General features: G+C 40.1%; 3 protein-coding genes across 5 annotated transcripts; 1 reads left to right on the top strand and 2 right to left on the bottom strand.

Annotated features, from left to right (window-relative positions):
• Nucleotides 1–670: 670 nt before the first annotated feature.
• LOC105210024 (antigen 5 like allergen Cul n 1) lies at nt 671–1,962 on the bottom strand. Its single transcript, XM_011180739.3, has 3 exons — nt 1,628–1,962; nt 1,170–1,555; nt 671–1,094 (listed from the first exon to the last, which is right to left on the bottom strand). The coding sequence occupies exons 1-3, from the start codon at nt 1,748–1,750 to the stop codon at nt 839–841; spliced, it is 765 nt and encodes a 254-aa protein (XP_011179041.1). The 5' UTR covers nt 1,751–1,962; the 3' UTR covers nt 671–838.
• Nucleotides 1,963–2,410: 448 nt separating this feature from the next.
• Nucleotides 2,411–3,800, top strand: LOC105210023 (glycine-rich selenoprotein). 3 transcript variants are annotated; one of them, XM_011180738.3, is made up of 3 exons: nt 2,411–2,586; nt 3,329–3,413; nt 3,473–3,800. In XM_011180738.3, the coding sequence occupies exons 1-3, from the start codon at nt 2,568–2,570 to the stop codon at nt 3,714–3,716; spliced, it is 348 nt and encodes a 115-aa protein (XP_011179040.1). In that variant the 5' UTR covers nt 2,411–2,567; the 3' UTR covers nt 3,717–3,800. The 3 variants fall into 3 exon arrangements, with proteins under 3 accessions (XP_011179040.1, XP_054087278.1, XP_054087277.1); XM_054231303.1 differs by lacking the exon at nt 2,411–2,586 and adding an exon at nt 2,606–3,020; XM_054231302.1 differs by lacking the exon at nt 2,411–2,586 and adding an exon at nt 3,053–3,228.
• A 27-nt stretch (nt 3,801–3,827) lies between these two features.
• Nucleotides 3,828–13,769, bottom strand: LOC105210022 (zinc finger FYVE domain-containing protein 26 homolog). Its single transcript, XM_011180737.3, has 8 exons — nt 13,372–13,769; nt 12,501–13,306; nt 11,379–12,435; nt 7,839–10,940; nt 7,518–7,776; nt 5,110–6,284; nt 4,921–5,051; nt 3,828–4,860 (listed from the first exon to the last, which is right to left on the bottom strand). Exons 1-8 carry the CDS (start codon nt 13,441–13,443, stop codon nt 4,434–4,436), a joined length of 7,029 nt encoding a protein of 2,342 aa, XP_011179039.1. The 5' UTR covers nt 13,444–13,769; the 3' UTR covers nt 3,828–4,433.
• Nucleotides 13,770–13,976: the final 207 nt, after the last annotated feature.

Raw genomic sequence — 13,976 nt, forward strand, 5'->3', positions numbered from 1 at the left:
GAATATAATCAATATCGTCATCGTAGCCAAGATTATCATGAGAAAGGGAAGAACCCACTGGGACAACTAAAGTCGCTAGATGATACCGCACACTCCACAAAATGAATGCCAAAGACCCTGAAGTGACGACAAAGCGCTTTGAACCTTTTACGAATTTGTTGAGGCAATTAATTTCCAATCGGGATAATTCAATTGGTTCACCGAAGTTCGCACAGGTACTGGTCATTCGACGATCACTGAACCAAAGAGAAGATGCAAAAGGATAGTGGGGCACCAACTTGATCTGATGACATTGCAGCTAGGATGCCCTTCGCGCAAGTCATCGGCTTCGCAGTTGCCACCGATACTGCTATGGCCTGGAACTCAAAACAGGCTGATACTAAAGTAGCTAGAAGATATTGATTGTGAGGCCACGAACTTCTTGACTAGCTTATATTTCTGCGGAAAGTTTTACGAACAAATTATCAAGTTGGTTATAGTATTTTAATTGCTAGGAAGTAAACAGTTAAATTACCGTAATACAACATAGCAAACAATGGAGATAAAGGCACGGCAAATTTTCTTCGGCTGTTCGAAGCTTAAAAGCTATGTTATATGATTTATAACACCGAAAAGTTTAAACGACAAGGAAAGGGCTTTACAAAAGGTAACAAAAATAAAATACGGTTAGTAAGTTTCCGACTAACATTGATAATATAACTTTACGGTATTCACAGACGATATTACACATTTTTCTCAAACCGAATTGTCAATATAATTTATTAATTTTAATTAAATTTTAAGCATACAATTATTGTCTTTTCTAATTTTATCAAGTTCCATTTCGAATTACACGGTTTTAAAACCATTTGTTAACATCATACTCTTCTGAGGTCGAACAAAGATTTTTGAATATCGGATTTTTACCAGCCTTGCATCCGGAAGCTGCTACAGAACAACTCTTATAAATCGGGAAATTGATCATATTTGTTGTTGCATAATTACAGGTGAATAGAAATGATTTATATGATTGACCCGATTCGTCATAGGTAGAAGCAGCGCAGCCCACACGAATATTACGATCTGCCACCATAACGGTAAAGTGACCAATAGCGCTATAATAAATAAATTGCATATATAAATGCATAGACTAATTCGATAATTGGAAAATGTGTGTGTGAAATACTTACGGGCCGTTATACCGACTCGGATAGCTATCGATATACTTCATTTGGGTATGCTTCATCTCACTTGACCACATATTCACCATTTGTAATGACACTGCGGTAGCATTCAGCTCATAGATCGTCCTCCATGCCAAATTCTGACCGGAATATTCGTAGGCCTTCGTATCGTGACACTCATCATGTCTCATTTTACACTGTTTAACATTCAATGCCGCCAATTCGGCCAATTCATCATCCCACTTCATGGTGGCCATGCGACAGGCCGGTTTGAATACATTCGTACCCCTAGCCACCCGATTACGCAACTTATTGTGTGCATTCACAATCGCTTTCTGTATATCTTTGGTTAGTTCCACCATGGCAGGATTTCTACAGTCGGAAGCGAAATCCTGTAAGAGCGTCGTGCAAATTTCGAATACTGAAAACAATGAATGCAAAAATATATGCTACGTCACACTCACGCCATCATTGTCGCAAGCAATATGTTTCGTATGACCGCAAAACTCCGGATCGCAATAGTCTGTTGCCAATGTCGCGCCGATGACTGCCGTTATGATGAGTAAGACGAATTGTATTGTCGTCATTGCAGTTAGTAAACGGTAAACGGGAGATGTTGTATTTTGTACAGTATTCAGGATTGCACTGATTGCGTTTTCAAACTGCACTGCACTTTTATAATGGCGAAACCGTAACGCGTTAACAATTTATTTACGTAAGTAAGAGTAAGTATAGCATTTGTTGCTCGTTAATTAGAATTTTTCAGTATGGAAACTATAACTTTATAGTGAGGAATTTATTCAATTAACTGCGTCAAGTGGAAAAAACAGAACCTAATATAAAAAGCCGGTTTCTTAATAAATAAAATATATTTATTATAATTAACACAAGTTTTTGGTATAAGATGTCTCTCAGTTCCCATTAAACAACATGTCGTATGAGTAACCAAATAATTAAAATGCGTTCAATTTAAATTAAACGTAAACGTAAACATAAATATTGATATAGTTTACATTAACCTCAATTTCGTATGTTTAGTTTTGACGAAAGTCTTTTTTAATTCTATTTTTTCTCATCAAACTCATAAAATTCTAAATTTTTCAAATATTTTGCATATAAAAAAACGCATACATATGCATTTTATAAATTAAACAGCGTGACATCTATATGTCAAATAGCAAAAGTACGCAGATAAACCAACTAACATAATCACACACAAACACACATGCATTTTGTATGAAGCAAACGTCATTTCGCCATGACAAGTCAGTTGTTGTAAACCGAGTTTGTATTGCAAAATTTTTCCTAAGCAGCACAGATTGCTTTTAATTACGTTATGTTTTAAATATTAAATTTCTAATTAGAAATTACAAGAAACCGTGAAGAACACAAAGCCACCGCAATATGGTTTATATAGATCGAGGTATAAACTGCAAAACAACAGCTCTATAATAAGCTGCATAAAATATGTGTCAACTTCCTGCTTGAGTTGCTGATAAAACAATTTTGAATTCGTTAAAGTACACGTACTGCAATATTTACCAGTTTTTGTTTACTATTTTTTGCTTTTGACAAAAAGTAATACTTTTAAGAATTACAAAAATCAATCGTGCCAAATATATGTGAACCTTCTATATATGTATGTATGTACGTATATTGGCAAATGAGGAAGTTTAAATTTGTTAAAGTACACGTACGAACTGCATTGTTTTAAAATGTTCATTCACTCCGACGGAGTAAAATGTCGAAAATTTCATAAAATTAATGAAAATTGACAGCAATGCACTATTGCTTGCGTTTATTAATACAACAAAAAGTTATAGAGTTTTAACTGATTATGTATGAAGAAAATTCGATGTATAGAAATATGGTTTTTACTTCTTTTTATAATTTTTCTTTTTTTTAGTGTGATTTGAAATTAAATTACAGTTGAACTTCACTAACTCGAATCACAATAATCAACAAAAAACCTTCAAATTATGCAAGCAAATTTGTATGAAATTTGACTCCTAAACGCTATTGCTAGTTCGAGTTATGGGTAACTTCGAGTTATGGAAGTTCAACTGTAATTTCTATTAAAAAAAATAGTTAATTTTATTTCTTTTAATTCAATTTATATGTTATAACCATCAAATAAATTATCAAAACCTCTTCTCACTTCACAGATGGCAGCGTTTTGCAACGCCGACCTTGGAGCGTGTCTCGTGTGTTGGAGATTTTTACGGGCCTATGGTTCATTTCGATCACATTGTAAGTAATGCTGTGCAATGCAATAATCAATATATTGTATTAAAATGCTTTCAAAATAGTTTCAGAGGCCTAATATCGCCATTCATGAAAGATCAGCAAAGTAGCAGTGGTGGTAATAGCCGTAGAGGCGGTTGGGGTGGTGGCTCTGGTGGTGGCGGCGGTGGCGGAGGAGGCGGTGGTGGTGGTTCTGGTGGTGGAGGAGGTGGCGGCAGCGGTGGTGGTGGCTTTGGACCAAACCGTCGTATTGGACGCATCAATAATACATCGATGGACGCGCCAAGCTGTGGCAGTTGTTGTGGTTAAACGAATTTGTTCAGACAGCATTAAAAACTAACAAACACTGCCTTGATATTTAAACGCAAAACGTAGAATTTAACAAAACTATTAGACTCTCTTTGCAACAAGTTGCGAGTGTATAAAAATATCAATATTTAACAACATTTTTTTATGAAGTGAAGTTTTTTGTGAAGCATCTAACAGCTTGTCAAGTGACGTGAAATCAAATAGTGTATGCATGTAATGCAAAAAATATTATTTTTAATATACATATATTATGCGCATTTATACAAAAACATTAGTTTGTTTAACAGAATTACATAACGATATTTTAACTAGTGTTATATAATATCAATTTTTATAATATTGAAATTGTGTACAAGCTGTTACAATGAAATAACCTATAATCTCTTTTAAAAAAAATATTTCCAAGCGGCTTTAACTTGAAAGACTTGGGAGTAATAAATAAATAAAAAGTGAAATATATAAAATTGCCTATACTTTATTATGTAAATAGATGTATGTATGTACATATATGTAAGTATGTATAAATTTGGTAAAATCTTACAATGAGTTAAAAATAATAATAATAATAATAATATAGAATCACAATAAAATATTTAATCAATTAAAAGTGTTTATAACAGTATGGTAATACGTATGTATATATATGTATGAAGGTATACTTGTGCTACGGTTCAGTCGAGATGTTAATATATATAAAGCATTGGTATATTGTGAAAATCATTCATTCCGCGCCGCGGCATTCACATTCAATTTTCTTTCACACAATTTCTTAATATGCACCTGATTGGTGAGTTCGGCTTGTCGCAGTATACGACGTATATCACCGATACGTTCATACTTATTCGCTAAGAGGTATGCCGATTTCAGCTGGCCAATGAAGATGTGACAAGATATGCGCAATTCCACGCTATGAATGCGTTTGACGAGATTGTCCAGTATAGTCTTGACCTCCGGATCATTAGAATTGCTAGCCGAATTGATGGCGATCGATAAGATCTCATCAATATCACGCGTTTGTATGCCATTATTCGAGGTTATGCAGCTGATTAGCTTTTCTACTTCGACAATGCGTTGATTGCAAGCCAGAAATTTGGCTGACGCACCGAATACTTTCACCTCCGGCAGCTTGTAGTGGTGTATGATTCTACAGAGTGCCAAATATTTATGAAATGACATTTCAAAGTCAAAAGGGACGCCCACTCACCTGTAGGCTAAGCCAAAACCTTCCTCGGTATTCTTGCCGCACAGCAAAATCAATATGCAAACTTGTATGCGCTCCTGCGCGCCATCAAAGAGTGTGGGTAACTTCAATTTGCCCGCATTGTCCAGACGTAACTGTGAAATACATATATATGAAATGAGCAACAACTTGAGCTACACACTTTTCATCTACCTGCTTGAGCATTTTCAGCGTGTTCACTTCATCCGGCGCGCTCAACTCACGCTCACAATGCGCCAAGAACTTCGCCACTTCCAATTGCATGGCGATCGTGTTGATGTGACTGTTGAGCGCACGCGCATCCATATGCATTAAGAAGCTCATGCTCGTAGCCGGTGTATTCGCACCCGAACTCACGCTCGTGCGCCGACTGCTCACCGATCCTTTACGATTGCGCAGCAACGGCTCGAAATTCACCTTATCCCACTGCGTCAACTCCAATTGGCTTTGCAAGTGCTGCTGTGCGTTGTGCAGATGCATGGCGTTCGCATGCAGATGCTGGAAAGTCTCACAATTGGCCGAGTAGAAGCGCACACATGTCATGCTCGCGCGCACTGGATCGTGCAGCAGCAATTGCAACTGATAGAGTGAGTTGAGATGATTTTGTGTCTCCAAATAGTGACAGGTCTGCAGCAAAGTCACACGCCAAATGCTTAAACTCGCGTCCATCTTCTGCATATGCTCGATTAGTGTCGGCAGACTACCATGGCGCAGGGCGCCGAGGAAAATGTTGTGTATAAAATATTCCGATTCGAGATTTTGTTGTAGCAAATACTTGAGCGCCGCATTGAGTTCACGATGACGCATGAGAAATTGCAGCACATCTGTGTGTGAGCCATAGGTCAGCACATAGTAGAGGCATTCCTCGAAACCGCGCGTGTGTTGCACATACTGTCGCGACTTATTATCGAGATTTGTGTGCGTGCCACTGAGATTGTTATGCAGTTCGTTGTACTGACCCTTCGCGATGTGCTTCAAATTGGCCAGTGTGTTGAGTATGCCCAGCGCCGGCTCGTGCATGCGTATGGGACATGGGTCCTTGCGGCGCGACAGCATTGAGGCGAGCGAAGTATTCGAGCTGCGTATGAGTGAGGCGCGCTTCAATGTCTCCGGCTGCGGCTTTAGGCATGGTGTGCTCTCGATGGTTTTCACTATCTCCTGCAGTAGTGGGGGACCGCGTTGTGGGCGTTTTGTTATTTGTATGTCCGGTTCCTGGTGAGAGGATTCGAATGGGTTGTCATTCGTGTCCGTATCGGGTGTTGTTGTTGTGGACATTATATATTTGCAGATTTTCTCATTCATATACTCGCTACTCAACTTGGTCATGCAATAGGAGAACTTCTCGCGTGCTGCGAACAATTTTGAATTATTTTATGTTTTTTATGATTTAAGTATTTATGTGCGAAGATAATTTGTTTTTCTTGAAGCTGTTTATTAGTAAGCATCCAAATAGTGCAGTTTGTACAATGAAGTGTGGTTAGTTTTGATATTTGTTGATATATAGATGTAAGTATATATGTAGATTTGTAAATATTGATGAAATCCTTAATTTTATTTTTTTTATAATTATATAATATTTTTATTATTTTTATTGAAACAAAAAATCCAATTTGCGTCACACACATTAAAAACACATTTTCATTAAAATTTTGCACATTCACTGCTTCACAAACACACAAAAAAATTTTGAAAAGGTCAACCAAAAACCGTTAGAAATAAAAAAAATCAAAAACCGTTAGGAATAAAAAACATGCTGCTTATAACTGAAAACAGATAATTCTGTTATATAAACATTTAAATTATAATTGTAAATATATTTTTTTATAATTAATGTTACAATCTTGTTCGAACAAGTTCCACAACCCAATTATACGTAAATCAAAATATTTTTATATAAATGTGATGATCGAAAATGGATAGTTTCTTAATTTATAAAGAATACTGTTATATTCAGGGATCTGCGAAAGCGTTCGAAGACAATCGGGGCTATATAACCCGAACAGACACGAAATTTATCAGCTCAATAATTGTCAAATCGTATGCATTCTTCAAAATAACTACATTAAGGAATGTTTTCTGACCCTACAACAACAACATAGTCAGGCTTACAAGGATAGGTCTCATCTTTCGACGCTCTAAATACAATATTTGACGGATCAATGAGAGTAAAGCACAAAAATATACAAAAGCAAGAAAACAAATAAAGCCAAAATGAATTAGAAACCGAAACATTTATAAAGTGTGTTCAAAAATTAACGGGAATTTTAAAATTTACAACTATTCAAAAGTCCAATTGACATTTTTTTTTCGTATTATGTTGGGTCGTCATTTTACAAGCACTGAAGGAGCTAAGAGCAAATGGAAACAACTTTTCAAAAAAAAAAAAAAAAATCCCGTTATTTTTTGAACACAACTCACATATAAAATTCCAACACCTTCACCACACTTAGGATACATATAGCATATATACAAAAATTTGAGGCCGCTTACTGATGTTTAAAGGAATTAAGTTGATTTCCATGTTTTAGCGAGTATGGTATAACTGTATGTAGGGTATAATAAAAGCCTTGTGCAGTACTCACCGGTATCAAAACATCCAGCGCGCAAGCAAGACAAACCATGCGCCGCCATAACACCGACTGTGGGAAAGCCACACTTGAGATGCACTTCAAAAGCGAGATCCCATTTCTCTGCTTGCACCAGCGAATCGCCCAGCTTACGTAGGCTGTGATTATTGAGCGGACCTGGTGGTATTAACGACTCACAGCCGTTTTGCACCACAGACATAATGATCATTGAGTGTTCGCGTATGGTCTCAATTTCTGGAGGACCGCCGCGCACCTGCAAAAGTTTCAAATAAAAACTTGTATAAATAAACTTTCTAAATTTTTATAAACATGCACCTTTGCGGCCAGCGCGAGACAGTTCATCATCTTGGCGACCAGCTCGTAGTCCACCTCGGGATTTGGCACAAATAGCTTTTCCAATTTATGACAATGATACAGCAGCAGGTCGACACACTTCTGCTGCCCCTGATGGAAGGCGAGTATGGAGAGACAGAGCGCCACGCTGGGCGCATGCTCATAGCAGAATTCTTCACGCAAGAGCTTATCATGCGTAATATTGCCGCATAGCTGCCACTTGTAAGCGTCGCTATCACGCGCACGCTTACCACTCGCGCCGGCATTGTTGGCACTGCCCGCTTTCGCCTCGGCATTCGCATCTTGAGCGCGCCTGCGTTGCACCTCCTCGGTTTTGCTAAAGCAATCGTTACACACGCGCACCTCCACATCCTCATACAGATCGGGTATGCGCATGCGATGTGCCGAACAGGCAAAGCAGACAACACGTCCACAGCGGCGACAATGATGGCGACGCATGAGCATAGTGAAGGCGGCGCGATGACAGCACATGCAGTGCGTGGCATCATCGTCGCGCACCCAGTCCTCACGCGTCGGCGCCAATGCGGGCATTTGAAAAGCGCCGCACAGCGAGTCCAACGACTGTTGCATGTCGGTGGTCTGTGAGATGCGCTCCGACGAGGAGGCCACATCCGAGACGTGGTAGTCCAGCGCCTTCGTACCGTAAATGCGCAACAGCAAATCGATGCATTCATTGGAGATGACATGGTGCTTCTGGTACAAATTGAAATTGAGCAAAATGAACGCCGAGTTGTTGGTGTGTCCCGTATCGGTGCCCAGTTGGAATTTCACCTTGTGTGGCGAATTCGCACTGCGCGTGTGAATGTCATAGATGTGTCCACGCTTGTCGAAGCAGAAGGCGCACACTTGCGCTTCGGCCTGTGCAAGCGCTGTACGCACGGCGGTCAGCACTTTGGTGAGCGTCTCAAATTTCGTATTCATCACCAACTGTTCGATGATCAACAGTGGATGTGTGAAGAGTTTCCAAAACGGCGCAAGTTCACCGGGCGTTAGCTGTTCGAAAATTACCAAGGAAATTTTATAATTTCGATAGCTTTGACTTTCGTGCGGATTGCAACGTGTCAGATAGTCAACGGAGTAGCGCATTAAGTGTACCGTACGGAACTTATCTTTGTGTGTATCCAGAAATTTGGCCACATCCGCTGTGGGAAATGTCTCGAGTATCTTCAGTAAGTATTTGTTGACTTCGCCATCGGCTTCGCTACTGCCGCTGCCGCTGCTACCGTTGCAACTGACATCGTCATGCAATTCCAGCAGCGCGTTCAGTAGCAGATCCAGAAAACGTTGCTTCTGCGCCGCAAAGCGTTCGGCCAGCTTGACCACGCGACACCAATTATAACACAGTTTATACAAATGCGATTGCAATAGTTGCTCGAAGATAGCTGTTGGTGTCTTCATGCCGAAGTCGTAGGCTTGCGGCCACGTCTCGAATTGCAGCACCTCAGACACTTTCGCATAAATCGTTATATCGGCCAGTGTGGCCTCCAGTTGGCTGCGCAGCGCGGACGGTATGCGTTTGGCGGCCGCTCGATTTTGCAGCGTGTTCTCTATGAGCTCTTTGGCCAGGCGTGTGGTAGCGATTTTTGTGAAATTCGCTTGTATCAATTTGGCGCGTGTGCCCACATCTTGTATGCCTCCCGCAAAGCGTATGTTGCGCGCATCCTCCTCGATTAGTTGCAACAGCAATTGATCGGTGCGTCTTTGCTGCAACGCCTTTGGTTGGTAGCCCAAATCGAGTGTCTGCAGCTTCAACTGTGTCAATTTAGACGCCACATCCGCAACGAGTTGGCTGGGATCGTAGTCGGAGCGCAAGGCTGCCACGAATTTGTTGTCATTGAAGAGCGTTGCCACGCGCTCGATCTCCGACAGCTCGAGTAACGCCTGCAGATAGCTGGTATTTAAATTTTTCGCTGGCAGTGGCACACCGGTCGCGCTAATAACACCCTGCAAGAGACATGCCAGCAGCGCATTCTGATTCGCCACATAGTTGAGTATGCTTTCCGACTTCTGTGGCTCAATTTTGCGGCGCGCCAACTTGCCCACACCGTCGCCACATTTGCCTGCGATTTCAGGACACACATTCAGCGCTATCACATGCACCAAATTTAAGTTCAAGGCTGCCACATTCGCCTCAATCTCCAACGGTGTCATATCACAGTCGAAAATCAATTCGCCGATGACATCACAAACGTTAATCTTCAAGATTGCGCCCGTGTGATACTCCAAATTGCGATCACGCAACTGCATAAGCTGCGCCAGCTGCTGCACATAGGCGATGAAGCGCTGATAGTAATTGCACTTGGCTTGCAGTTCGTGAAAGAGCGGCGCATGCGTCTTCAAATCATCAATGTGTCCGATTTCGCTGTCCGTTTTGTGAAAGACCGCGGCAAAAGCGCGTTCACGCTGCATTTCCAACGCCAATTTACGCGGTTTCAGCGAGTAGTAGTTATCGTTGAGCAGCCGACAGAGCCGCTGCTGCGGCTGCACTTGCAGGCATTCACTGAGGCTTTCCAATAACGCCAGCGCGCCGATATCGCTGTACAATTGCTGCTTGTTGGCCGCACCGTCGTCACTGCGTAGCGAACGTGACATGGCGCCACTCGCACCAACCTTCAGCTGTTGCTGTCGCCTTACGACCGTTAGAATATTTGAGGTTATCTCGCGGTTGAATGGCAAATTGAGCACCAAATCGGTGATGATGAACGCATTCAAGTTGTCTGTGTCGAAATTGCGTAGAAAGGCATATTGTGGATTGCTCATGTAGCGCTGGCATAATTGCTGCTGCTCCGCGGTGGGTTCGATGCGTTGCGTGAGCGCAAAGGTGTCAATGACGCTGATTATGCGCGATACATCGAAACCTTTGCCGGCCACATTGCGTATCTGCTCAACAGTGGCGGCTGGCTGCTCTGCAACTGGAGCGCCGCCGTCGCCGACGCCGCCCTTGCCACTTTGCACCTTCTGCAGATAATTTTCGTAAATAGTTGCCAATTTCTGTTTGATCTGTTGCTGTTGCTCGACAAACACCAACTCACGATTGAGTGCGGTGTTCTGCAAGTGGAAAGTCTGCAAGAAAAAGAAAACAATTTTATTTAATTTGAAATTATTTTTAATTATAATTTATAAATTTTAAATATTATTTTTAATTTTTTTATATTTTTTCAATAGTTGTATGTGACATTCGTCTTGCTCTTGGTATTTTGCTGGTCTTTGGTTGTTGTAAATGGTTTCTGGATGAAGCCAGTTGAATTCAAGTACCATTTTAGTGAAGAATTTTCTATGACGGATCGAAATAGCGAAAAATAACGGATTTTATACAACTACATATACATTTAATATTTAAAATATTACAAATCTATTTCATGTTAATATATATTATTTAAATATTATTTTGAAATTTTATTAAGAAAATCTAGCATTTAAATAAAATATATGTAAATAACTCGCACAATTATTATTTAACGGTATTTCAACAAACGCACAAATATATAAACCATAACCTACCTCAATTATAAACTTGACATCGCTGAAATTCTTCAAAGACAAAGCCATTATGGCTAGATTCTCCGGCGAGCCCAACATCTGCGGTATGATACTACGTTCGGTCAAGCGATTGAATTCGCGTCGTGATTTCAAATCCTCAACGGCATTGCACTCAGTGTCTTCTGCAGCGTTAACACTGTTAATCATCAAATCAACTTTGGCACCAGCTTGCACCGCCGGACGTGCAATGCCGGCGGCAACACTAATTGTAGCGCGTCGTTTCTTACGCGCTGCTTTGCGACGCGACAAACTAGCGTGGTTACTGCGATCACGACTATCATCATCACTGGAAGACTTCTCGATTGCATCGATATGCGCATGTATCAATTGCAGCAACTCCTCAGCCTCAAGCCCGAACTTCTGCTTGCGACTGGCCGACGTAAGCGAATTATCAAATTTCTGCAAAACTGCATATTTCCACAATGCCTCCGTTATTACATCAATGATGCGTTGAAAGCGTAGCTGCACGCGGCCCGAGGCCAATTTGTAATCTTCCGAATGTATTTTTTTGGTTATGAAATTTTTGAGAAACGCAAAGATTGCATGTAGCGCCGGGCCACGACAAATGAAACCCTGACGTCCGCTATCAGCAGAAAGTGGCGTTGAACGCATAGACGCTGTGGGTGTCTCCACAGCAGCTTCGGCGGTGCTGCTAACGCCACTTGACTGCGCTGCCGCGTTGCCGAGATGTGTGTGAAACGCTGTTGCGTATATGTTTGAGGCGTGGCGTAAATGCTCCCAACGCAGGAAGATCAATTGGAAAATATCCTCAATGAGCGCACACAGCATGTCGACATTAAGTATTTTACGCAGCATGCCGTTAAGCTGTTGTATCTTGCACTCGTAGTAGGTATCCAAATTGTTTGGGTTTGTGTTGGGTAGCATTATGTCGCACACCGTTGAGAGCGCTGTGTAGTAGTTCAAAGTTTCCATTTCGAGCTCATAAATAGATTTCATATTGGTTAGCTGCATTTGCCACTTGCGTGTGGCTTCCAGTAAGCGGCGTGTCTCTTCGAAGCTGTAAGTTATTGAAGTATTTTTACAATATTTCCACAGTGCATAAAGCAGAAGTAGTTAACTCACCTGGTATCAATGTCATAGTCGTAAAGTAACTTTAAAATGCTTCTGCTATTTAATATCGCTTCTAAAGTTATGGTTTTATATAGCGCCGAAAAACGTTTTAGAAAGTCTACAATTATAGTTATACGCTGAAAATCAGCATAAAAGAATTTATGTATCTCCTTTAAATGTAACGGACTCTCGTCGACGTTATACTCCGACAGCCACTTGTTTATGTTACCGAGTTCAGACAAAGTTTGTTTAATATTTGAGAATTCATCGGCAATCTTTAATATCAACATATTGTTACGTAAACCTTTATTTTGCACATTGCTTGCATTTTTTAACTGTTTCGCTATCAACGGCGCAAAATGCTGCTTATTTCGTAGTGTTTGTTGTAATATAAATTCTTTATTTGGCACACCATTTGAGCAATTTCGATATTGTTCCTGCGATTGTTCGAGCACCTCCACTAATAAATTGGTTTCATGACGTGCCAATAGGGCCAGGCAAACGTCATCGGCACTTCTGACTTCCGTAATTAAAGTTTTAATCAATTTGCAACGTAACGGTGGATTGTCGAGTACGTTTAGCGGACAATTTGCGATGAAATTAATGAATTGTGTTCTGTTCTCAGTTACATTTTGTTGCAATAGTAATTGTAGTGCTTCAGCGCATACACGACTGACTGGAAGTTTATATTTTTCGCGACACACATTCAATATTTGCAAGACCGGGTATATATGGTGCAGCAGTAATTGTGTTATATTTTCATAATTGTTTGGTGCAATATTGCTATTGCTATGCGGTTGTAAACTTTGCAGCCAACTCTGTAAAAGGTCAAAGTACGTGATGAAGATAAAATGTAATTAATGTATGTATAAGGATTACCAACCTTGAGGAAATTGCTTTCGGAAAATGGTAGCACTTCCAAGTACTGTTGAATCTGCACTTCTAAATCATCCATTATTTTCGATATTCCAGCAATTTAATTTGGTTAAAATGTGTAAATTGTAGTAACATTTAGAAACAGCAACTGTATGCACCGTTTATATGTATAATAAATGCATTAAATTTATGTAATTGCATAGTTACTGTAACTTTCCACTCAAGCCTTTCACTTGCTGCCAATTAGCCTATTGTTATATTTTAAAAGACTTGTTTAATAAAAGTGAATGCTATGCAAGAGAAATCGGAGAACTTAATGCACTTTTCACAAATGTATGTAATTTTCCTTTGTTTAATTTTCACAACTGTTATCAGCTGATGTTGTTTTGAAGGCGCACAAAAGCATAAATGCAGTGCTGCCGTGCGTTATATTTATTTCAAATTCATTTATCTAAATTATTAACAGAAATACAAAATTATGAAACAAAACAAAAATGTAGTATTTAAACATAGAGAGAACACAACAAAATATTTATATAAAATACAATAACTTGAAAATTAACTGGAACTGGTGAAATTTCACATAAAAGGGCAAGCGCGTCATCTGTTTGT

Source organism: Zeugodacus cucurbitae, chromosome 5, assembly GCF_028554725.1.
Source record: "Zeugodacus cucurbitae isolate PBARC_wt_2022May chromosome 5, idZeuCucr1.2, whole genome shotgun sequence".
NCBI classification, from domain to species: domain Eukaryota; kingdom Metazoa; phylum Arthropoda; class Insecta; order Diptera; family Tephritidae; genus Zeugodacus; species Zeugodacus cucurbitae.

Coding starts and splice junctions, on each gene's coding strand:
- LOC105210024 (XM_011180739.3), bottom strand. CDS start 1,750: ATGACGACAATACAATTCGTCTTACTCATCATAACGGCAGTCATCGGC. Junction 1,556..1,627: donor TTGCTTGCGACAATGATGGC/GTGAGTGTGACG, acceptor ACGCTCTTACAG/GATTTCGCTTCCGACTGTAG. Junction 1,095..1,169: donor CCGAGTCGGTATAACGGCCC/GTAAGTATTTCA, acceptor TATTTATTATAG/CGCTATTGGTCACTTTACCG.
- LOC105210023 (XM_054231302.1), top strand. CDS start 3,198: ATGGGTAACTTCGAGTTATGGAAGTTCAACT. Junction 3,229..3,328: donor CGAGTTATGGAAGTTCAACT/GTAATTTCTATT, acceptor CTCACTTCACAG/ATGGCAGCGTTTTGCAACGC. Junction 3,414..3,472: donor TGGTTCATTTCGATCACATT/GTAAGTAATGCT, acceptor CTTTCAAAATAG/TTTCAGAGGCCTAATATCGC.
- LOC105210022 (XM_011180737.3), bottom strand. CDS start 13,443: ATGGATGATTTAGAAGTGCAGATTCAACAGTACTTGGAAGTGCTACCA. Junction 13,307..13,371: donor CCGAAAGCAATTTCCTCAAG/GTTGGTAATCCT, acceptor GACCTTTTACAG/AGTTGGCTGCAAAGTTTACA. Junction 4,861..4,920: donor GGTTTTGGCTTAGCCTACAG/GTGAGTGGGCGT, acceptor GGCACTCTGTAG/AATCATACACCACTACAAGC.